Source organism: Pyrus communis, chromosome 16, assembly GCF_041283825.1.
Source record: "Pyrus communis isolate YQ-2024b chromosome 16, ASM4128382v1, whole genome shotgun sequence".
Lineage (NCBI taxonomy): Eukaryota > Viridiplantae > Streptophyta > Magnoliopsida > Rosales > Rosaceae > Pyrus > Pyrus communis.
This window is the reverse complement of record NC_142580.1, coordinates 1841953-1865595: the sequence shown is the minus strand read 5'-3', so window position 1 is coordinate 1865595 and position 23643 is coordinate 1841953. Positions and strand designations below refer to the sequence as shown.

Here is a 23643-nt window from a genome sequence, read left to right as displayed (position 1 = left end):
CAATCAACTTAATTTCTTTGAAGTAAGACATTAACATTAGAGTGGTGGATAAACTCCAAGTCTATGACGTTGAGATGCTTGATTTACTGACTACTGGTGGTGGTGGGAGACAGTTTTGTTTTAGCGTCTGCATAAATAGTGGTTCCAGCTCATGAGAAAAATACGTTCCAAAATATACTAGCCCTATATTAGTGAGAGCATAAAGTTCGTAGTGAGCAGAAATTTTTCTTTCATTCTCAGTTGTGATGGCATCTTCAGGTATGAATCTATTCTTTCCATAAACACAAGCTAGGACGAAAAAGAAACATTGTCATCGATCGTTGTAATCCAAGGTGTTATGTTAACCCCAGTAATTCCAAAGTATGAACACAATAAAGTGAGAATATTGTCGAACAATTTTATGGCGGCTACTGATAAGGGTAAAAGACGGATCATGATAAATGACCTAGCTAGCCAGCCTTTTGATGCACCTTGCTCGTGCATTCTGTTTACTTTGCATGCTTTGTCCCGACTTCTATCCACTCTCGTCACCCTTCTTTCTTTTTCCATCAGTCCATTATTTTTCTGTTTCGGATCCCCTATATATATATATATATATATATATATATATATCACATACTTGTGCTACTTGCTAAACGTACATCTCAAGTTTCACTGATCACACATGGAGAAAGAACACGTACTACTCGTTCTCCTTCTTGCTCGTTATTGTTCAGTCTCTGTCGCGTCATCAGTTTCTCCATCCAACACTACTGTTGTTTCCGGGATCTTAACGTTTGGAGATTCAATCTTCGACGCTGGAAACAACCACTTCAACAAAAAACTGCAGCGCTCAAGCAGATTTCGCCCCTTATGGCTCATCCTTCTTCCACTACCCTACCGGCAGGTTCACTAACGTACGGCAGGACAGTTGCCGACTTCATTTGTGAGAGCTACCTATACCTAGTCCTTGAATTAATATTTTGCTTCTTAAAGTGTATACATTAACTATATATTACTCCTGCATGCAAATATATGCAGCCCAATTTATCGGCATTGATCTCCAAAAACCCTACCTTGAGGCGCACATTGAAGTTCTCAATGGAAGCCGCAAAGATTATCCCTCCAGTGGCCTTAACTTTGCCAGTGATGGCAGTGGTGTTTTGCAAGCAACAAATCAAGATTTGGTAAGAAAACCTTAAGTACTCTCTCGATTAACTTTATAGCAAAACAAACCAGTCTAATTAATCATTCAAATTCAGTGTTTGACAACATAAATGAGACTAAATGAGAATAGTCACAGACTAATTAATCTCATGGATGCTATACAGGGAGTGACCTCGCTCCAGGAACATTTGCAACAATTCCAAACCTTGGTGGAGCAAAACCACATCGACAAAAATCTAATCCAAAACTCCATCTTCTTCTTCGAGTCTGGTTCCAACGACATCTTCGACTACTTTCTCCCGTTTAGCCCTCCAACACTTGACCCGGATGCTTATGTGCAAGCCATGCTAACCCAAGTCACAAAATTCCTTGACCAAATCTACAAACTTGGTGCTCGCCGGATATCAGTGTTCTAATTTGGCCCCGTTGGGGTGTGTTCTCGGCAGAGTCCTCCTGCCTGGTGCACCCATTGATCGATGTTACGGGAAGATGAATGCGATGGTCAAAAAATACAATAAGGGACTAGAAAGCTTGGTCAATCAAATGCCTATTAATTACCCCGACGTCACTGTTTATGGCGCAGTTTATGACATTGTTCACCAATTTCGAGCCACTCCCACACGTTACCGTATGAAATCCTTCATATAGATTCATATAGTAGCGCTCGAGCTGCCTGGCTAATGTTATCAGATTAAGTACAAATTGACATGCTAATTAACTGATCGATCTGTGTGATTATTTTTCTGTAGGGTTTTCGGACGTGTCTAGTGCATGCTGTGGGGAAGGGACTCTAGGAGGATTGCTTCAGTGCGGTAAGGAGGGCTACACGATTTGTTCAAGGCCCAATGAATTTTTGCTCTGGGATTTCTTCCATCCATCTGAGCATGCTTACAAGATCATATCCAAGGCTTTGTGGGCTGGCACGAAATATCGAATTAGACCACTCAATTTGAAGACTCTAGTCAACATCACCCTCCCTCGTGTTTGATCAAAGCTAGATCATGAGTAAATTAATTACAAACCCTATGGATGGCTCAATACAATCTTAGAATTTTGAGAAAATTTTCATGGTTCGACTCCTAGTCATGCCCACAAAGTAACATTATGGTCAGTTCTATGTTATGTTTAGGCCAATTTGACTTATTTTACACCTCTAATCATATCGCATCATAACAAAAGTCTCTTCTTCAACCTAAAAGGTAGACATTTTCCAAGTCGTACAGTATAACCTATGCAAACCGCAATATGATAAGTGTATGTTAAAATTCAAACGTGAATTTGATGAGGACATGCTACCAAATTAATACTAAGTACTAGTAGCTAGCGTAACGTGCACATCGTTGGTTGGTTTGGTTAGTTAAGCATCGTTAATCATTAAATTTTCAGTTGAAAATCCACTATGTAAGTTAGTAAATAGATAAAGAAACTTGGTGGGGAATCGGATGGGATTATTTATCATTGATGGGATTATGATAGGCTGTCCGGCGTTGATTAAGAAATGACAACTTGCTTATGTGTGGATGATGCAGTCTTGTCCTGTGCAGTCATATATATTATCTTTATTATAAAAGAAAAACTAACGAAAAGTAAAAAAAAAATTTAGTTTTAATGAAAAATAACAAATAAATATGGTAGTAAATAGTATCAGAAAAATATAAAAATATGACTTTTCGTTAAAAGTAAACAGTACCGGAGTGTTTTGTTAAAACTTCCTATTATAAACCGTATAATGTGTGATTCCGAGTAATGCTAGATAGATCAAATTGTAAACATAATTTGCAAATCATGTGATATATGATCAATAGAAAATAAATACGTTAATCAACAGTTAAATAATAATATAATCGTCAACAACCTTGTTACGTAATATTTACAAATTTTAATGTAAATAGTTTGCTCACCAGCATTACTCGTATGCCATTTCGTTCGTGACAAAAACACCTTCTCAGCTGTGTTGGGCATGGCGTGCGTGAAACCCACCGACGAATAATATTTTGTCAACAGTGTGAACTCCCCGGACATTCCAACTTTATGCATAGTCTTTGATGTTTTAAGTTAACGTTTCATAATTTATAATTCCAATATGGCATTTGATGTTTTAAGTCAACAGTCTTGAAAAGAAGGATTTGTAGTTCAAACAATTAACAATATTTTTTTTTAATACAAGTTATATTAAGAAAGTTGTGACATCCCATATCGTCCAGGGGAGTGATCCTTATATGTATATTTCAATCCCTACCTAGCACGAGGCCTTTTGGGAGTTCACTGGCTTTGAGTTCCGTAGGAACTCCGAAGTTAAGCGAGTAAGGGGTTAGAGCAATCCCATGATGGATGACCCACTGGGAAGTTGCTCGTGAGTTCCCAAAAACAAAACCGTGAGGGAATGGTAAGCCCAAAGCGGACAATATCGTGCTACGGTGGTGGAGCTAACCCGGGAAGTGATCCGCCCTGGGCCGGGATGTGACAATTTGGTATCAAAGCCTTACCCTGGCCGTGGTGTGCCGACGAGGACGTTGGGCCCCTAAGGGGGGTGAATTGTGACATCCCACATCATCCAAGGGAGTGATCCTTATATGTATATTCAAATCCCTACCTAGCACAAGGCTTTTTGGGAGCTCATTGGCTTCGGGTTCCGTAGGAACTCCGAAGTTAAGCGAGAAGGGGGCTAGAGCAATCCCATGATGGGTGACCCACTGGGAAGTTGCTCGTGAGTTCCCAAAAACAAAACCATGAGGGAATGGTAAGCCCAAAGCGGACAATATCATGCTACGGTGGTGGAGCTGGTCCGGGAAGTGATCCGTCCCGGGTCTGGATGTGAAAAAAGTGATACTCCAAAAACTCGATGGAAAGGTACATGTTTCTAACCATTTTAGCATTTAGCCTAGCAGTTGAGATCATGCGTTTGATTTGAAGCTCCTCTCCTTTCATAATTATAATATGGCTTACATCGTAATAATTACATGCTTGAAATGGGATGATTTTCACACACATTATTTTAGCTTTTCACTCACTCTCATTTTATTTACAGCCACATAATTAAATATAAGTACATAGGAAGAAACAAAAAGTATGTGCCAATTATTTCCTGAAACAACCGCCCTTAGTTAGGATCAAAAAGACAAATTCAAAATTTTAAACAAACGTCAAGAAGACCAAATAACTTTAGACACGTAGTGGATCTTGAAGTACTATTTCCGCATTTCCCTAATCAAATCCATCCACATCAGAATTACTCGTTAATCAACAAGTAACTGAAAAACAATGTAATTTGGAAGAAATTAAAAGGCAATTTCTGCATGTGAAAAAATGAAAAACGAGAAGATAAGTCTCCAAAGGACAGAAGAGTGGACAATAGGGAAGACGCATTAAACTTCTTGCTTCCAATGATTAAGGCGATAAACTTGGTCCTTGGTACGTGTCGAACAACTCCGGTTGGACCGGGCCCAGAAGTAAACCCACGAAAACGACATCAATAAAAATTGACTTGAAAATATCCGAAAGCTTCTGGTAAACTATTGGCGGCAGTGAGTCCGGTGACTCAGCACCTCTAGCTGGAATTCGAATGGTAATAATTGGGTCCCACACGCATTCACAGCGAAAATTCGCATGACAAAGAGGAGAGAGAGAAACCGGACACATCAAAGTTTGAAACACATGCTCCTTCCCCACCTTTTCCCAAACTTTTCATCCCGAACGCGCATTTATTTTCTTCTTTTATTTTGTTAAGGGTTGATTTCATCTTTTTCCCCTACAAGTTTCTGGTTACTTCACTTTCGTCCTTCAACTTTTTTTCGTCTCAAGTTCACCCTTGAACTTTAAAAGTATGTCTAATAAAAATATAAAATGGGTTTTGTTACAAAAGTTGACAGAATGAAACGTTATTGTATTTTTATTTTTGAAGAGTATTTTAGTAACTCATATAAGTTGACCAAAATGCCCCTCATCGACGTATACGTGATTGCTTATGTCTACAACTAGACATTTATTGCTACTTAGTACTACGGCCTGGTGATATTTCTCTTCATCGGTAAGTGAGTATTTTAGTAACTCATATAAGTTGACCAAAATGCCCCTCATCGACATATACGTGATTGCTTATGTCTACAACTAGACATTTATTGTTACTTAGAACTACGACCTAGTGATATTCCTCTTCATCGGTAAGTGAGAGGTCTTAGATTCAATTCTAGCAAAAGGTGAATTTAAATCACATTGCTGCTAGCTCATTGTAAGGCTCAGCCCCACTTCTTTGGTGTAGATATTATCGTTTGTAAAAAAATAAAAATAAAAATAAAAAAACTAGTTTATTTTTGAACAAATATACAAAAATTTTGTCACATACAAAAAGTTAAATTCAAGTAGATTACCAAACATGCTCTTATTTTTTTGTTAAAATAACATATAAAAACTTTGCCACTTACAATACCACCACTCCCCTTCTTTCCCTCCACATTTCGCATTGTGACAGTTGGTCGAGAAATTTTAGTGCTGCCATAATCGACACCATATACGCTCCCTTCTAAGTTTGTCAACTTTTATTTGAGGAGCAAAATGAAACAACCACTAAAATTCAAGGAGCAAATTTGCACTTAACTTTTTTTGCAAAACACCAAACAAATAGCGCCACACAACAAACGAGTAGAACCAGTTCCACTTGCGACTATAAAACCCCCTCACAACGTTTTCTCACAAACCAACCAACTCTTTAACCAGATTCCAATTCATCGAAGTTTACATAGGATTCTATCTCTCTCTCTCTCTCTCTCTCTAGACTCTCAAATGGGAAACTACATCTCATGCAATTTGGCCACGCCGATGATCAAGAGCTCCAAATCAGCGAGGGTGATCTTCCCCAACGGCGACGTCCGGCAGTTCCGGGAGACGACCAAGGCGGCGGAGCTCATGCTGGAGTGTCCCAACGCCTTCTTGGCCAACTCGACTTCTCTCCACATGGGCCGGAGATTCTCCGCCCTCAGCGCCGATGAGGAGTTGGAGTTCGGGAACATATACATCATGTTTCCAATGAGGAGGCTCAGCTCCATAGTCACGGCGGCTGACATGGCCGTGTTCTTCATGGCGGCTAACTCCGCTACCAAGCGTATATCCGGCTGGAAGGTTAGGATATTGCCGGAGAGTGGTGGCGGAGGAGGAGAAGTGGTGGCGGTGGAGAGTGGAAAAGAAAATCATGGTGATCAAGATCATGAAGGTGATCATCAAGGTCCATTGCGGCTGAGCTTGGACGGAGTTGAGGGGTTGCAAGTGGCAGAGTTTCAGTACAGATTAGCTGCGTCTAGGTCAAGGAAGCCGGTGTTGGAAACCATCAAAGAAGAGCCGATTGGTTCCAGATAATTAATCGTAATTTTTCATTTCCTGGATTTCCTTTTTTTCGGGGGTTCAGTATATGATCTTTAGATCGTTAATACTAGATTAGTTGGGAGATTAATATCGTATTAATTTCTGTCGTAACTGTAATGGTGGTACTGGTAGCTGAACGGAATTTTCTTTTCTTTTTCAATAATGTTATTCATATAGTGTTTTTGTATCACATTTTCATACCACCTTACATAACATTTGATATAGCTATCCACATCAGTTGCTACCTAAGATGGTATAGAAATGTGCTATAAAAAGATGGTATGAATAACATTACTCTTTCTTTTTTTCCAAATAGAAGGAAGAAGTTAGATTTGTATTGATTTGTGACTTGGTTGGTGATTAATCACCAATTTATTGCTACTATTGTAAAGCACGTAAGTCGGTTTGGAACGCGAAGTTAGATCTTTATAATTTTATTTTTAGTTCACAAGTTTATAAATCATATTAAATATAGCAGATTAATTAACTTAGTATAGGACCATATATTTTCTTCTACACTCAAATTTGAATTAACATTTCTTAATTTATTAAATTAAAATATTGCTCGAATGAAAACAAAGAATATAAAATCTTGTAATGATGAAGAAACAAAAGGAACAAGTGGTTGTAATTAAAGCGATACATTTATAAGTGAAGAGAAACATGCACACATAACTACGTATTATTGGACAAAGAACGCAACGTAACAGCAAACCAGAATAAGACGTGAGGCGGTTGGCAACACCGTCTAACTTGACGGCGAACATTGGTAACAAAAGCTCTAGTGATCATGGACAACGTAGTTTTCACATCTTGTACGACGTGTCCAACGTGAGACAAATTAGTACAAGGACCTTGTCCCACTGTGGGGATCTAGAGTGTTCAACTCTTGGATTTATTGTCGTAAAAAATCGGAGTCTAGTGTCCGCGAGTAACCTAAAAATACAGAAATTATAAATCTAAGAGTTGTGTCCGCGAGTAACCTAAAAATACAGAAATTTAAGAGTTTCACAAGCCTCAGTTTATTGTATTTGACAAAATATACATAAGCATCGCTCTTCCGTACATAACAAACAACACCCAAATTTGGTGACGAATTGCTAAACCAACTACTTGGGCCTCCCGGAATATGGGTGGACCGTCAGTCTTAAAGCTACACAACTTCAGATGGTTGTCAAGTATCCTTGACATACTAACTGCACAGAACAACAGCAATACAGCATATTGCGCTCAAATGTCCATGTTGTCGAAAATTTCTCCATCTTCATCGTAGCGCAACTCGTCCATCAGAAATCCATCAGCCACCAGGTTACTGCCAAAAACAGTGGGTAAACAGAAAACCCCTTAGTCGTTGGTTCTTTGTGGGAGCACTTGTTAAAATTTAAAGAAGTTTGGAGATGATTGTAACCCACCTTAAACAGCAGACACGGAAGCTCACAACACGCTTAAGTTTCCTATTGTAGAAAAAGAAATTGAACGACCATCTGCAGGAAACAAAAGAGCGCAATGTCATTGACAGGTATATGCAGCCAAGAATGTGTAAATTTATCAAGTAACAAAAAGATAACTCACATGGATCCTCTCTCAAGAAACGGATCAGCATCCGAGTCTGGACTGTAACTGTAAACTTCACATTCCGCTAGTCTAACAACCTGCATTGCAAGGTATCAGAAAATTGCCTCCTGGAATTACCTGCTTTCACTTCTTTTGAAAATATGCTTACCTCATCCAAAGCCTTGTACAAGGCTTCCAGCAAGGAACTGCCCTCATTTGTCACTGTCCATTCCTGAAATTGAATTGTCCCAGCAAAACCAGAGAACAGGATCAACATCGTCTTCAGCGTAATAAAGCCATCAATATTCTATAAAAACTAAATGATACGACAAATAATAATGAACTAGACTCAGCATCTGGTCAACAGGAGGATTGCAAAGTAATGTAACTGTAGCTGCACAAAGTAACATACACGGACAACAAAGCAAGAGCGCGTTTTATGATTTTATCACAGCAATACCTTTGATGCTTCAAACATAGAGGTATCAAAAATCTGCTTAAAACTGTCCCAGCTTTCCTCTGTGAAGAACTGATGAGCATTTACTGCACTGGAAACCACAAAGATGTGGGTAATACACTTATACAAACTACAAAGAAACTATTAAGAAGGACCTCCACGTCAAAGCCTCAGTGTACAATATACTCCAAAGTCATTAGGTGCAAAATAAAAACAAAATCCATGACACAAATGTTCAACTTTTTTTACTTGGGAAATGGAGAGACTTGAACTCTCAGCTCCATGCAGAGCGACAGTTCGAACTGTCTGTCAAACCTCTTGACAACACTCCCAATGCAAACACATAAGAGGATTATACAGCGGGTTGCCACGTCGCCCAATAAGCTGACCGTGACATTACCCATAATCCTCTTGTTCAGGCCTCCATGAAATGAAATACAATGTGTTTAATAAAGCCCAAAGAAACAGGGATACCTGAAGTCATAGTCCGGATACAAGTGATAGAGTGTCAAAACAAGGTAAATCAATGTCTTCCGGCTGGAATGCACGTAAAGTATTACAAATTAAACATCGATGAGAAACAACGTGCAACTTTCCACATCTATCTAGTTAACATAGGTCACCTGGATCTGGTCAGCAGAAATTCAGCAGGCGAGGAAGAATCAGAGTCCGAAGATTTCCCAAGATAATCAAGAATCTGAGTATTTCAACAGAACAATAATATCGAGACCAATCTATCACTTATATAGCAAGAGAATATGGGATGGCCAAAAATGAAAAGTACGAATATGCAAGAAAGCTTTCGATGTTTGGAAACCGATATACAGAAAGCATCCTTACTTACTAAAATATATAATCAGATCAATACATATGATAATATACAGATACGTAAATGAGAGTAGATGACAAAAAAATTACCAAATCGACATAAAACAACAACAACAAGGCCTTATCCCACTAAGAGGGGTCGGCTGTATGAATCCTAGAATGCTATTGCACTCGGTTTTGCAGCAAGCCACAAATCTACACAGAATTATAAAAATTCTTATATTTTACCTCATTCTCCAAACTGAGAGACAATTTCTTATCCGATCCGGTGTGTTTGCCTAGTAATTAAAACACAACAGAAAATAAGTCTTTCTCCAACGAATCACAAACACGTTGATAGCTCGAAAAATTTTAAAAATACAAATTGTACCCACAAGAGTAAGCTTCAAGACAACCCTTAATTGTTCGCTCTCCGAGATTCAAATCACTAAAGAAATCATTTAACCTGCAAAAGTCAAGCCCAAAACTTTTTAAATTTACAAAAATTGCACAGAATCAGAGTGTAAGGACCAAATTAAATGGCTGCTATTGCACAAAAATTGCACAGAATCAGAGTGCAAGGACCAAATTAAGTTACCGCTCCAACGGGGTGTATTCCAAGAACTTCATACTCAGCGAATGTCGAAAGCACCAAAATTATTACAGAAAAAGGAGATCCTGTAAAATTAAAAATTAAAACAATTTCAAATTTCAACCACATTTGTATAATCCACAGCACACACTCCACTGATACAAATCAAAATATAAAAATTGCAAAAATTACAGAAAAAAGCTTAATTAAGCGCATGAACTACAAGCATTTACTGAGAACTGGATTAAATTAAACTATAAGTACCGAAAAATTAGCGAAAAACTGGACTGAGAGATGAAAAATGACGAGACGGGAGTACCTGAGAGGAAATTAGAACGATTTGAAAAAGGCAAAGACGACGAGGGTCCCGATTCGGACGTTAGATTTCGGTAAAAAGGGGTTCTAGAAGGTTTCGGACAGCCACCAATTTCGAATATTCCAAATTTTGAATTAGATTTCAGTTGGTGCTTCGTGGACAACCCTTCAAAATCAAACCTCTCCACAGTTTAAGCGTGTTGATGCATATTGGACGGACGCCACGTGTCCATTTTTAGGACAACTGACTAGTGGATAAGGATCAGCCGTTCAACCGAAATACATTGAGAGCCGGCCCATTTATCCAGCCGGCCTACTAGACTTTCAGCATTTGAGATTTGACTGTTAATGCTTCATTCGTTTGATTGTAGGTAGTGCTATTCACACATTTTCTTTTACCTATCACATATTTTTGTTAAATTTTATCCATTGATTTTATTCAATGTGTCATAATAACATCGTTCATTGATCTTTTATGTTCCAAACTCATTGATCTGGTCCTTAATGTACGCTTAACATCTAAGAGAAAAAGTTAAGGAGACTCACGGTGAAGTATATACCACCTTATCTTTTTTGCACAATATTTATAATGTTGACATTGAAATTGAATTGTTTCATGATTTGAATGCCTATAAGTATGTTATTACGACTTAGGTGCAACTGCGACGATTAAATAGACTGAAGAAGTTCAAAGTATTTCCTTTCTTTTCTTTGCTTTTTAACAAATGGCAAAATTCATGAGCAACAAAGAACGAGAACAAACAGTTTTCAAAAATAAAAAATAAGAACGAGCACAAACAGAGACTCAAAAACAAGATACGCACAAATGAAAAGAGAGGCCGACAAAAACAGAGGAGACAAAGCCCAAATACAGCTCATCCCGCACCCAAAAAAAAACAAAAAAAACAAAAAAACAAAAAAAAAAAAAAGGAAAATCCTAAAAATTTACAGGTCTTGTCTTGTAGATGCAAGCTCAAAGACAGCTTTCCTTCCTTTGGCTTTTGAGAAAGTAGACACTTGTGAGATTGATTTAGATTTAACAGCTTCTCTCTCGCTCTCTCTCTCTCTCTCTATGTACTCCTCTTTCTCTTCTCTAATTTGTTGATACTCTTTGTATTAGGGTTTTTCTCATGCAGTTCCTTCATAATTTTAGGGTTTTATGGAACCTGTTTGTTTCGTGATTTATGATCTTTTGTTCTTGATTTCCATTTGTACGATACAATTCGTATAACGAATAAAAGTAGTGCTCAAACTCTTTTTTTTTATATTTTTGTAATTTGATTTGGGTGCCAATTTTTATGAAAATATTTCTTGAGCTTGTATCATAACATGTTCTCTTTCATTCCGTAGATAGAGATGGCGTCTCCCACTGCAGGTGCCAAATCTTCCATTAGATCAGTGAAGTACAGAGACAGCCACCAGCTTTACGACGTGGTTTTTGGCAGCACCACCATCAAAACCTTGGTCACCAGAAAACCCGAAATAGTGGATTCTTGGGTAGGATGCATGCGAAGCCGTGACGACAATATCAACATCGTAGGACTCGACATAGAATGGTGTTGCAAATCCTTGACAGGAGATCATACTCGCCCTTCCACCTTGCAATTCTGCACCGTCCAACGCTCTCCCGGAACAAAATATTTTGCCCTCGACGAGGGTGGTGGGAATGGTGGGAATGGTTGTAAATGTCTTGTCTTTCAGTTTAAGGATTGTGACAAGGTTCCGCAGTCGATCGTTAACTATCTTGGCAGCAAGAGTTGTGTGTTTGTTAGCGAGAGAATGACCTACATCAAGGATAAGCCGGAGGAGCACTATAAGTTGGACGTAGCATATCCGATCGACATTAATCAATTCATCAAGGTTAGGAAGCCTGAGAAGCCTACTAATGTGAGAAACGGTGACTGGGACAAAACGTACCTTGATCCTACTCAGGTTCGCTACGCTTGCTTGGATGCTTTAATGTCATACGAGGAAGCTTCGCGTTTCATTAGTACAAACAAGGGCCCCAGGAAAGCGAACCATAGACTGTCTTTGGATGGAATGACGCAATATCTTTTCGGTGAAACAGACCCAGAGATTGCGATGGAAGAGGAAAATAAAGAGGAGGCAGACGAAGAAGAGGACGACTTTGATGTGATTGTTTCCGACGAAGTGGAAGACGAAGACTATGATGTGGTAGAGGAAGATGAAGACTTTGACATGATTTCTCACCAAGATGTGTATGAATTGGAATATCCTCCTCTAAAATAAATACTTAATTGTTTCTGTAACACAATTGAGGATTGTTTTAGTATTTACATTTCAACTTACATATGATTTGTCAGCTTTGGTTGCTTGACTTGATTTTCTCAGTATAATTTCTGTTTATATAATACAGTAGGATACTTCACTAACTGCCCACCAACAAGCATTCCAGGCCAATTTCGATTCATTCTTTTCGTCTTTGATTGATGCCTCCTGCTGAAATTGCGTGCCTCTCTCCTCTTGATCACAAGCCAATACTTAATTACGTCGATTTGCTGGTATTAGGCTGAATTTAGTGACCACGAATAATATGGGGCTGGGGCTCCGTATCAAGCTGCACGGTTGTAGGTTCTGTTTCTTCATCCGAGGAGGTTGCTGACGAACTTGAAAGATCCTAATCGCATTTTACCCGCCATATCAACAAGTGAACTAGTTAGTGCCGTGTTAGCATACTAATTGGTTACCACTTGAGCGCTACCATCTATCACATGCATACACAAAATAATAGGAAGAGAACATGCATATACATACTTGGTGGCTTTGCCTGCGCAGGAGAGCAGTTACTGCCATCACCATTCCATAGATTGGCAGCACAAACCCAGAAGTTCGCACTACTAACAACTGCGCAAACACAAGCAAGAAATTAATCGAAGGTCAGATTTTCAGATGTTGTACCTTCTACCTTATGAAATCCATGAAGCAGGGTTGAAGCTAATTCATAAATGTTTTTACCATAACAAGTGGGAAAGAGTACTCTTGGTTTCCGCTGATGATGAGAGGAAGTGTATGCCGGAGAAACAGCAGAACCATAAACTACAGGCACACCAAGAAACAAAACCAAAACTTGTTCAGATATGATCATCAGGATAAGAAAATGCAGAATTCATCAGTTTACCATCTGCTCGAGGAAGAGAAATTACAATGAAAGTGAGCGAACTGCCCAATAACACATTTCTTGCAGTAGAAACTGAGTACTCATCATAGCCAGGGTTAAGGAAATCGCGATCAGTTGCAACCATTGCTATGGTTCGAGGACTGTCCCTTCTCAAGATCTCCCAGTTTCCCCTGTTAGGACAACCAAAGTTTTAATCAGAAAGAAATGTACTTAAGCAAAGCCTTATCACGCGGAGATTAGTAACATAATTCACCTAAAGTTCATAGGTACACGCCCAAACTCAAACAGCGGAGGAGGAGCCGTGTAACCCGGCTTGAATTGCTGGAAGTAATAATAATCAATGTCACAAGGGTATTTTTCATATCATCAAATAAAATTTCTCCATGGAAGGGGTTAATTATTGGATTAATGTCAGATTAGTGAACTCACCTGATGGCATATCTCACAAATTGTGTCGCCTTTCTCATTACACCACCTCTGTACACATCTTCTGTGGACATACTGCAAGATCAAGACACCAATTAAATTCAATTTCGACCACAGAAACGCACATGATCATTTGATCTTGGAACGCGCTTGAAGAAATTAATAACACTTCTTTATCTTAATCCTCGAAACAATGACAAGGATGTCACACAACAAAATTGAAGCTTAAGAAATAGGACTAGTTATTAGGCGAACTAACCTTTAAGCTGCCACAACAAGAGCACGGCGACTCCATGTTCGAATCCTGATCCTCTTCCTTACAAATCCTGCATTCTGCTAGCTTCCCAGGAGAGGAAGGTGTATCTTTAAAATCGACTTTCTGACAAGAGACATCGCTTTTCGCATCTTCGAGCGCTGAGGGAGTAGCTTGCATCGATCTGTTTCTGCTCTCGATCGCAGCTTCTAAAGTGGATTCGGTGATCAATCGATCCACCAACAATACAAAGTGCTCCCCCATCCTTAAAATCTCCACAAGAAACACAGGAATTCACAACGTTTTAAGGAAACCCCCTGGAAAAAATAAAAATCCATTTTGTTTGATACATGAGAAGTTGAACTGTATTAAAACAACAGAAATCAACGAAAGAATATCGCCGTTATCAATTCATATCGTATAAGGATACACGAAAATCAGCAAAGCTCGTAACAAATCGAACCAGCAAAGAATTCAACCAAATTAAATAAAAGTAGAGAATTCTGAACGATCGTCGAAAAGAAAGAAAAAGAGAAGGAAGAAGAAAGTACCCAGAAAAGAAAGCAAAGTGATATGCCAGAAAGTTGATACCTTTATGAAAACTCAGGCCTTAAAAGGCATCAAGAAAACAAGAAATGAAGAATCTGAGAGACTTACACGAAGAGGTTACGATATTTTTGAAGCCAATAGATTGAGCCACTTGTTTTGGGACTCAATTTACAAATATAGCGTCTTAATCCAAGATTAATTAGTTAATTAACATTTGTGTTCTAATTAGCGGCGTTAATACAGCACTCTTGTCTCTCTCTTTCTCTCTCTTATTTACTGTGCAAGATATTTATGTAGACGTGTCGACATGTTGTTTTTTTTTTTTTTTTTTTTTTTAATACATCCATATTTTTACAAAAAATGAAGAGTTCAGCTATGAATATGGACAATTTAATTTGGTATGGAATTTGTCATCCACAAAATTCGAACATAAAATTTTTCACTTTTAAGTGAAGAAGAATATCATCAGACTGTAGTGCTAAGTGACAATGTATTGTATTTATATATGGATTGGAAAGGAATCCTTTCCGAATCTCTTCTACCAAATCCACCTAATCACCTAATCTGGACTCTTAAAATTTGATTCAATGGCTAAAACTATTATAATTTTCAAATGAGCTCTCTATTTGTAACCATTTAATCAAATTTCAAAGGTTAAGATTAATTAATTTGGTGAATTTGGTGACAGAGATCCGGATAGGGTCCGTTCTATGTGGATTAAGAGCAAGCTTAGAGAGAGAGAGAGAGAGAGATTCTAACGGGAAGGCCAAGGCTCGACTTCCACGATTCCTTGTACTTTAACCGTTATTACCGTTAAGACTTTCCACAACTTAACTTTCAAGGTAAATTTCATTTTCTCATCTCTAACCACACCATCGTTGTTTTTGTGGAGTAATTTTGGTACAACATTTTCACTTGCATATCTCTAACTACCAAGTCTATAAATAATTTGTATTGAATAGATCAAATGAAAGCCGATGAATGTAAGTAAATACACTATGTAGGAAAATAAAAATGATTTGAAAATTTTAAATTTTAACGATAAGGACAAAATAAAGAGTAAAGTGAATAGTACCATAATTAACTTTTTAGCGTAAAAAAAGATGATTTTTCGTTAAAGTGAACAGTACCGAGAGTTTTTTTGTTAAAGTTTCCAAAATAAAATGCACTGAAATCATTGTTGCTCATGACATGATATCACAAATTTAAGATTCCTTGTTTGGTTTGTTAATTGCATTTTAATTACGTAACTAATGGTTGTTTGTTCAAACGCATATATATGAGAGATCAATTGATCATTTTTCGTGCAAGTGGCATTTCACTACAGTGGTGGAAAGGAGTTATGCAATTGCATCTTTGTATGGATTCAAACCCCATCAACTCCTTAACCTAACATCTAACCACTAAGATATCCCAATGTAGTCATATTTGTCTAAGATGAATATATGTAATCTCAAATGAAAATTGTTATTTAACCACTTATTTTTACCTCTCAGGTACATTTGTTAATTTTTGTCATTGATATTTTTTAGTTCATTCGATCAGACGGCCAAAAATTGTAAGATGTGTTTAAAAAATAAAAATAGATGTGTGAATAGCAATACCCATCTCAAATCTTATTTAATTCATTCGATCAGACAACCCAAAATTGTAAGAGACGTGTGAAAAAAAATAATAAATGTGTCAACTGCAATACCTATCTCAAATCTTGTGGTAAAATGAGCGGGGAAGAGATCATGTAGGCAAAGAAAGTCAAAGATTGTTAGGGTTTATAGAGAGAGTGCATGTAAGCCTATCTTTCTCTCCTTTCTAAATTCTTAGTTTCAATTGCTTAAATTTTCCGAAAAATCAAGTGGAGCATTAGGGTTTATGGAGAGAATGCACAGCATGTCATGAAATGCATTTTGTCGACAATTCGCGATGCTTGTCATATTGTGGTCAACATCAACGTTCGGGCGTGCCATGATGGGAGCGTTACCGTGTCATGGCAAGCCATGCCAAGCGTGCAAAATGCATGCCATGACATTTCGTCAGATGCCCACAATGATGTTTTGGCATGCCATGATGCAAGGGTTAACGTGTCAAGGCAAGTAATGACATGCATCTTTTATTTGTAGGTGTTCTTACCAGTAAGAACACGTTCAATATCTAAGTTGAATTTTTACACATCTTCTTAACGGTAATAACACGTTCATCTAAGTTGAGTATTTACACAATTTCTTACCGGTAAGAACACGTCAATTATTCACCATTCTGGATGAGGGATAGCCGCATTTGAGTCCTGAACTGTTGCATCACCAAAACCAAATTTTCTTTTCCTTTTTCGTGACCTAAACCATAATTAAATTAAAACGTTAGACTAATAATCTGGTTTTATCGTTTTCTAGGTTTACTTTATAAGAAGGTGAGGTGTGGTTGATCAAGAAACATTTATACGATTTGCAGGAAGTGCGACTGAAAGAGCATCAAATACTGTTATAATTAGTGGGAGTTATATGATGCGATTTTGACTTGTCGAAGCAATTAGTTTCTAATTTATTTGCATAAACAAATTAAATAATAATACACATATGCATGTAAGGGTAAATTCAACATAAATATAATTTTGTGAGCTATTATTAGGAATACTCTATTTTTTTTTTTAAATAGGTCCAACGATTATTATTTTTTGTTAAGTTTGTGATAAAACTGAATGTTTAAAAGAATTGTAATATTCTAATTTATAAGAATTAAACCTCTTCAACCATGGTGCATTCAGCTTTTTAACTTATTTAATATATCTATATCAAAGATTTTGTTGTCAATAATCTATCTACATCACAAATAAATCGTTTTTAGCTACTTATATTATACATATTTTTTATTTGTAATCTATCTCTTCAGAATTAGTTGTATTCAATGCTATCTAAATACGTTTCACTTCAAAACTTTTATTATCTTCTTATCATAAAGATATGTTATTCTTTGTAAGCTATGGATTTGTTTGATTGTGGTCATGAATATGGTGTAATTCCCAACTAGTTTTTTCCGAATCCGAAACAAGTGAATAACATGATTCACTATCAGTTGTCCCCATTTAAAAAAAAAAAAAAATTTAAACCTGAATCTAACTGCCCTATGTTTAATTGGCGCATGTTGCATAATTGGATGGAGAATTGAGTAGGCGAGGTGACGATCGACTTTCTTATATGCTAAATGGCTATCATTTTATAATATTTCCTATCTATAATGTACTCATATTTTTTTATAATATTTGTCATATTAAATGGCCATCATTGTATTTGAATATCATTCACCTTAACATAATTCGTCATGCACTCTCTTAAAGAAATAAATAATACTGCATTTGCATGGCGTGTGACCTCACAATACTACCCATTGGATCTCCTATTTTATTTAAATGTACTGATATGTAAATATTTTATTATTAAAATAATAGACGAGAGTAAAAGTGGTGAAAATAAGTTGAGTTATTATGGTGTGAATCAATTTTTTATGATTAACTTAATATTTAATTTAACAAAATTTATAGTTTGATATAAAAAAAATATGATAAAAAACTGAAAAGAAATAAATTTTAATTAATGAAATAGAAAAATGAAGGAAGAGAATGTAATTTCCCCAAAATTCTGCAACATCAGGGGTGTAGTCATTCAAAGAAAACCGCTTCACAAACTCGTCGTAACGAACACCCTAACGTCAACAAACCCAATCACGCCACGTGTTCATCCTTGGCGCCAAAACAAGAACGAACAGTGTCTAAATTTACATCGAATGCCGCTTTCACTCTCACTCGCATTCTGCAACTGCAACCCAACGAAATCCCACTCCAAGGAACCAAAATTCCTCCTTCTGATTCTCGAAGCTCCTCCGCACAACCAACCAACCATCAATGGAGGCGCCGCTTCTCGTCTCCCTCATCCTCCTCTCTCTCCTCTCTTTCTCATCCGCCCTCCCCGCCCAGGCCATCCAAGATGCCGTCGAAATCCTCTCCGATTCCGGCTACGTCTCCATGGCGCTGACACTTGAGCTCGTATCCCAGTCCCTCGTGCCGCAGTCCCCCTCCCTCACCATCTTCACTCCGCCGGACACCGCCTTCACCAAATTGGGTCAACCCGCCCTCTCTCTGCTCCAATACCACTTCTGCCCTCTTCCCCTGCCCCTCCAAACCCTCAAATCCCTCCCCTCTGGCAGTAAGATCCCGACTTTACTCTCTGGACAATCCCTCTTCGTCACCACGCCGCCCTCCGGCACCCCAATTTCGCTCAACAATGTCAAGATCACTTCCGGGTCGCCCATTTATGACGACGGGTTCCTAATCATTTTCGGAATCGATAACTTCTTCGACCTCAATTTTCATCTCCCGATACCGACTCGGATCCCCGTCCCAGATCCGGTTTGTGGGTCTTCTTCCCCGCCGTCATCCGCCAACGGCACAACTGCAATTAGGTTTCCCGGAGCTTCCCGGTTCGAAGAAGCGAGTGAAATGCTGAGGTCCAATGGCTACAATGTCATGGCGTCGTTCCTCAACTTGCAACTTCTGGGTTTCAAGAACGCGACTCCAATGACCGTGTTCGCTCCTCTCGACCAAGCGATGGACAACCCACTGCAAGAACCCTCGATCTTTCTGCGACACGTCGTTCCGTGCCGGCTGATGTGGAGCGATTTGGCGGGTTTCACAGACGGCGTTGTACTTCCGACGTACATGCAGGATTTTGCCATCACCATCTCGAGGAACGGCAACGTTTTGCTGCTGAATGGAGTTCCAGTCTTCTTCGCCAACATGTATTACGGCGACACCTTCGTCGTTCACGGCCTCCGCGAGACTCTTGCGATGCCGGAGACGCCGGAATCTGCCGATGAGTCTTCGCCGGGAAGTGGAAGAACCGACGATGAGGTGCCTTTTGATAATACTGAATTGTGAGATCAACTTCTGGCAAGTGCTGTTAATTTCTTGCAAACAAGTTCAATTTTTTACTGAAGAATTTTTTGGGTCGTCAGCTTTTTTCTTGTAATTAGATGGAAAGTTGGTGACTTTTATTGTAATTTTCGCTCGTTCTTTTGTATCTGATGCGATTCAAGGGGGGCAAAATTAGCAAATGTAAAGATATCAGTTCAGTGAAAAAATTCAAAGACTTCAGAATTTTATCCGATTTCTTTTGTGAACAAATTTTGAAGCTATTTCAGCAGATTGGTTAAATGCTCAGTTATCATTTTGGCTTCTGAGCTGAATTAATTTCGCTCGAAAATGTGATCTTTTCGTCATTTGATCGTTGATCATTCCGTTCTGAAACAAAACCGAGTCCAGCAATGTGTCCGACTCCGAAACAGAGATGATGAAGGAATACTCAGAAGGAAAAGGCAAGACAGATGATCAACAATATCTAAATTGCTTTTACTATACACAAGAGACCAGATACAGGACCGGAACTGCTATTAGCTCCCAGGCCCCCACAACTCGTAATGGAACTTCGCTCCACTCGGTTTTTTCTTTTTGATATTTCAAACCCTACTTGTATAACCGATTTCTCCTGAGACCTACTACTTCTACTGCTAGACTTCATTTGATGTGCTGGAACTCCTCCTTTCGCTCCTGCCTTTTATTGGCAAGGATGGTTTTGCAAACTCTTCCTCCGTTCTGGGGCGGTTTGCGTAGAGTATCCAGAGAACAAGGCACAGCAAGACTCCAACTGATATCAGGGCCAATCCTGCATTCACAATTTTCAGGTAATGGTCCAGTGGAGGACAGTAACTTGACGTGATTGTTCGAAATGTGTCCCGAACAAAATTACAATCCTGGAGGCTCAGTAAAGGCGGGGTGTAGTGCTGAAGGGCATAGCTCTCGTTAACAGCTGCAACAAGCTGATTGTAGGTATCCGGGCTTACCCTTCCAACAGTTGTGCATATCCCGGATGCTGAGACTTCACATATATAGTTCTTCCAAACCTGAAGAATTCACACAACCAAATAAATGGGATTAAGCAAACCATCGGCAATTGTTTCTCTAATCTATTAGTTCCACAAATCAAGCAGCTTCCAGTAGAATATATAAAGACACCAAATTAATAGTCATAGTCGACGATTCTTACCAAAGAAGCATTTGAAATAGACACATCTTGATCCCCACATTGGCTGTCTCTCAGTTGAGAATCGTACGGGTAACAGAGAGGTGGCATCAGAGGCCCCGACTGATTGTAATAGTAAGGGTATGGACTGGCAGGGGAAGGATACGTATTGGCATAGGTGTAGATGAACTGGTTGACAACATTGACAATGTCATTTACAATTTGTTTACTCTGGCTAAGAGTCTTGTTTGTGGTTCTCTGGTCAACACATGGAAGGACATTGCTAAGTGCTGTTTCGGCGTGAGGATGTTCTACCCATTCTTCCATGGCTACACAGGTGTCGGAAACAGCACTGAAACACAATCACCATAGAAATGTATGGAGTTGCTGATTCAGTAGACAAGCAAATAAATACCTGAACAGAAACATTTCAATCAAACATTACATATTCTTACTTGTTGAGGATCACAAAAACTCCGGAAAGAATGAATGTAATTGCCACAAGTAGCCATCCACTAACAATAAATCTGCAACAATATCACGGCTTTGTCAGACAGAAATATGAAGACACTCCAGAATGTGAAGAGTAGTAGAATTAGTACAAGGGCGACTTACATGTGGATCGCATGTTGGTGCCTAAGGAGGGACAAAACTGCAACAAGATACATCAGTCAGTTGAAATTGAAAGCAGGCAAAATTTCCAATAAACAAGAAGAACAAATAATAGATTTCATTCATCAGGTTGTTTATGTTGTTACATACAAAGACCAATCACAGCTAAGAGAAGCATCACTGCTGCCACGGTGATTAAAGATGAACGCCTGCAACAATCAACTCAAAATTAGTACATCAAAAACATGGGGTTTCAGTATAACCCGTTAATTAAATTGTAGTACTGAAGTTTATGGACACATACACAATATTGAAGACTCTTTTTACTTTAATGGAATTTTCACTTGTCTTCTCCGTTAGTGTGTCCGCTGCAGTGTTAAGATCCACATTCAGCTTGTCAATACCATCCATGACATCAGAAGGTAAGAAAACCTGGGCCACGCTAATAGCCTTTGCAAGTGTCAGATACTCCGTGACATTTCTCAGGGTCTGCACAGTGTAGTCCGACTGGTTAACAACATAATTTAGTGTGTGCATCACTTCGTCATGAAATTCATCTTGCCCAACAGAAAGAAGAATACATCCAGTCCTGTGTGAAGATATAGTTTATCATGTTAGAATTGTGGCACACAAGAGACAGATAACGTAACGAAACTGCCTTTCTAGCACAACAGACAGCCAATATGATAAGGTGCTGACCTAACTAAGTATAGCATAGAACTTTCCTACGCTACATAAAAATGCTCATTATACAATCTTAAGTAAAAAATATGAAGTTCAGATCTTTACGCAGAAGCACATGTGAAGACCAGTAGCATAATCAAGCAAATTCTCTGCGAGCGGTGTGATCCTTCACCTTTAATGTTTATCTTCCATCCACAGCAATGATGAACCACAAGTACCATGCCAAAAGCAACAAACCACAAGACGGCAATAATGAAACCAGCAGCACCCGTAAATCCAACGGACTGCAGAAACATAGAGATCACATTACTAAGGAAATGATGGTAAACTTATACGTACAAGTAACAATATAATCCTCAAATTACCTTTTTTTTAACAATATATTGATCTAACTACTATTCACAAAGGTGTAGATAATAGCATTTAAAGGAAAAGCAGGAACAATACTAATAAGGTAAACAAAGAACACGAAATTCTGCATCTTTAAACCAATACTGGAGGTACACCATAACAATGCAACAAGGAATCAAGACTTACTGCCCAGTAATGCCGATTCACAATGTCCCAACCTCCCCGATAACGCTTAAACCGACTGAGAACATCCGGCCTGTTGGTCCTTTTCGCCGCCAAAACAAGCGTCCCTTGCGGTGCATCGCTTGGCTCCGGAGATTGAGCAGTCTCCTCGATTCCATTTGTCCACGACCCCAGATTCTCATCCACTGCAAATACAACGGACCAAAAAAATTACAAAGTTAGAAAGCTGCACAATTTTCAGCAGTTGAGACTGAGCCGTTTAGACTTAAAAAAGACAACACTTTTTTTATTCGAGCGATATTCTAATTTAATCTAATCTAACTCTCGGGAAGAGGAATTCGAACTTGGGTCTGCAAAAATATTCGAACTTCAGGTTTGTAACAAAAAAAGCATTTGCCTTGTTTGGTTGCTGATCAAAAGGGAGAATAAAATATCAGATTTTTCTAAAAATAAGAACAAAGACGAAAACCGAAATACTGGAATGAATTGGACCGAAGGTTTATGTATTTTCCTATTCGTCTCGAAACCAAAAACACCAATGGCTCCAAAAAATCTCACTTTCCATTTCTCCCACCACTAAATCCTCCGCAGCAACCGGAAAAGCACACGAGATCCGACCCGTTTCAAAAACCGAATTCAGAAGCGTACCTAGATTAAATTTCAGAAGATCTCTGGTGGGTCCGAGTCCATTCCGAGCCAGACCCGACACGCAGCTCGCAGAGCCCATAAAGAAGAAGAAGCAGCAGCAGCAGAGAGCGGCGGTGGAGGAAACCGGCAAGCGCTCCATTTGCAGAGCCGTCTGACACTCTGTTCACCAAAAAACTCAGACCGAAATCCGGATAAGAATCGAACCCATTTACAAGATTTGGTTTTGGAAGAAAACCCAATCTTAAATAAGTGTAATCAACCAACCGTTTGTTGTGTTAGTGTTGTAATCTGATTACATATCTTGGCGGTGAGGGAGATTTATAAGAACCAACGTCACATGGGGAGGTGGGGTAAGTGCTGATTAGAGAAGGGATAAACCGAAAAAGGCGGGTGTGAAATGAAAAAAAGGCGAGGTTTTAGGCGCCTCGAGCCTCAGCTCAGCTGCTTGCTTACACTGTCTCCTTTCCGTCTTTGTTGAAATACACTCCATTAAGCAAGCAAATCAAC

At 38.7% G+C, this 23643-nt stretch overlaps 6 protein-coding genes and 1 pseudogene across 12 annotated transcripts; 4 read left to right on the top strand and 3 right to left on the bottom strand.

Annotated features, from left to right (window-relative positions):
- The first annotated feature begins 664 nt into the window (after positions 1 to 664).
- On the top strand, positions 665 to 2171 carry LOC137731246 (GDSL esterase/lipase 6-like; annotated as a pseudogene).
- Positions 2172 to 5577: 3406 nt separating this feature from the next.
- LOC137731243 (uncharacterized) lies at positions 5578 to 6691 on the top strand. Its single transcript, XM_068470344.2, has one exon. It carries the CDS (start codon positions 5926 to 5928, stop codon positions 6493 to 6495), a length of 570 nt encoding a protein of 189 aa, XP_068326445.1. The 5' UTR covers positions 5578 to 5925; the 3' UTR covers positions 6496 to 6691.
- Positions 6692 to 7499: 808 nt separating this feature from the next.
- On the bottom strand, positions 7500 to 10394 carry LOC137731574 (uncharacterized). Of its 2 annotated transcripts, none has more exons than XM_068470713.2 (11): positions 10231 to 10394; positions 9918 to 9997; positions 9715 to 9785; positions 9569 to 9618; positions 9136 to 9209; positions 8987 to 9049; positions 8516 to 8603; positions 8225 to 8287; positions 8074 to 8153; positions 7914 to 7985; positions 7500 to 7813 (listed from the first exon to the last, which is right to left on the bottom strand). In XM_068470713.2, exons 2-11 carry the CDS (start codon positions 9947 to 9949, stop codon positions 7732 to 7734), a joined length of 675 nt encoding a protein of 224 aa, XP_068326814.1. In that variant the 5' UTR covers positions 9950 to 9997; positions 10231 to 10394; the 3' UTR covers positions 7500 to 7731. The 2 variants fall into 2 exon arrangements, with proteins under 2 accessions (XP_068326814.1, XP_068326815.1); XM_068470714.2 differs by having other exon boundaries at positions 10176 to 10252.
- A 717-nt stretch (positions 10395 to 11111) lies between these two features.
- Positions 11112 to 12572, top strand: LOC148689810 (uncharacterized). 3 transcript variants are annotated; one of them, XM_088687847.1, is made up of 2 exons: positions 11112 to 11245; positions 11577 to 12572. In XM_088687847.1, the coding sequence occupies exon 2, from the start codon at positions 11583 to 11585 to the stop codon at positions 12474 to 12476; it is 894 nt and encodes a 297-aa protein (XP_088543973.1). In that variant the 5' UTR covers positions 11112 to 11245; positions 11577 to 11582; the 3' UTR covers positions 12477 to 12572. The 3 variants fall into 3 exon arrangements, with proteins under 3 accessions (XP_088543973.1, XP_088543975.1, XP_088543974.1); XM_088687849.1 differs by having other exon boundaries at positions 11198 to 11300; XM_088687848.1 differs by lacking the exon at positions 11112 to 11245 and adding an exon at positions 11326 to 11466.
- Positions 12449 to 14801, bottom strand: LOC137731557 (uncharacterized). 3 transcript variants are annotated; one of them, XM_068470691.2, is made up of 8 exons: positions 14704 to 14801; positions 14051 to 14361; positions 13795 to 13866; positions 13619 to 13686; positions 13391 to 13535; positions 13203 to 13283; positions 13002 to 13091; positions 12449 to 12864 (listed from the first exon to the last, which is right to left on the bottom strand). In XM_068470691.2, the coding sequence occupies exons 2-8, from the start codon at positions 14306 to 14308 to the stop codon at positions 12763 to 12765; spliced, it is 816 nt and encodes a 271-aa protein (XP_068326792.1). In that variant the 5' UTR covers positions 14309 to 14361; positions 14704 to 14801; the 3' UTR covers positions 12449 to 12762. The 3 variants fall into 3 exon arrangements, with proteins under 3 accessions (XP_068326792.1, XP_068326791.1, XP_068326790.1); XM_068470690.2 differs by having other exon boundaries at positions 14636 to 14769; XM_068470689.2 differs by having other exon boundaries at positions 14596 to 14742.
- A 3475-nt stretch (positions 14802 to 18276) lies between these two features.
- LOC137731242 (putative fasciclin-like arabinogalactan protein 20) lies at positions 18277 to 19746 on the top strand. The gene has a single exon (XM_068470343.2). The coding sequence runs from the start codon at positions 18486 to 18488 to the stop codon at positions 19515 to 19517; it is 1032 nt and encodes a 343-aa protein (XP_068326444.1). The 5' UTR covers positions 18277 to 18485; the 3' UTR covers positions 19518 to 19746.
- Positions 19747 to 19964: 218 nt separating this feature from the next.
- Positions 19965 to 23643, bottom strand: LOC137731890 (uncharacterized). 2 transcript variants are annotated; one of them, XM_088687846.1, is made up of 10 exons: positions 23401 to 23631; positions 23137 to 23295; positions 22492 to 22673; positions 22060 to 22238; positions 21575 to 21859; positions 21421 to 21479; positions 21274 to 21310; positions 21114 to 21185; positions 20683 to 21010; positions 19965 to 20539 (listed from the first exon to the last, which is right to left on the bottom strand). In XM_088687846.1, the coding sequence occupies exons 2-10, from the start codon at positions 23273 to 23275 to the stop codon at positions 20147 to 20149; spliced, it is 1674 nt and encodes a 557-aa protein (XP_088543972.1). In that variant the 5' UTR covers positions 23276 to 23295; positions 23401 to 23631; the 3' UTR covers positions 19965 to 20146. The 2 variants fall into 2 exon arrangements, with proteins under 2 accessions (XP_088543972.1, XP_068327240.1); XM_068471139.2 differs by having other exon boundaries at positions 23137 to 23643.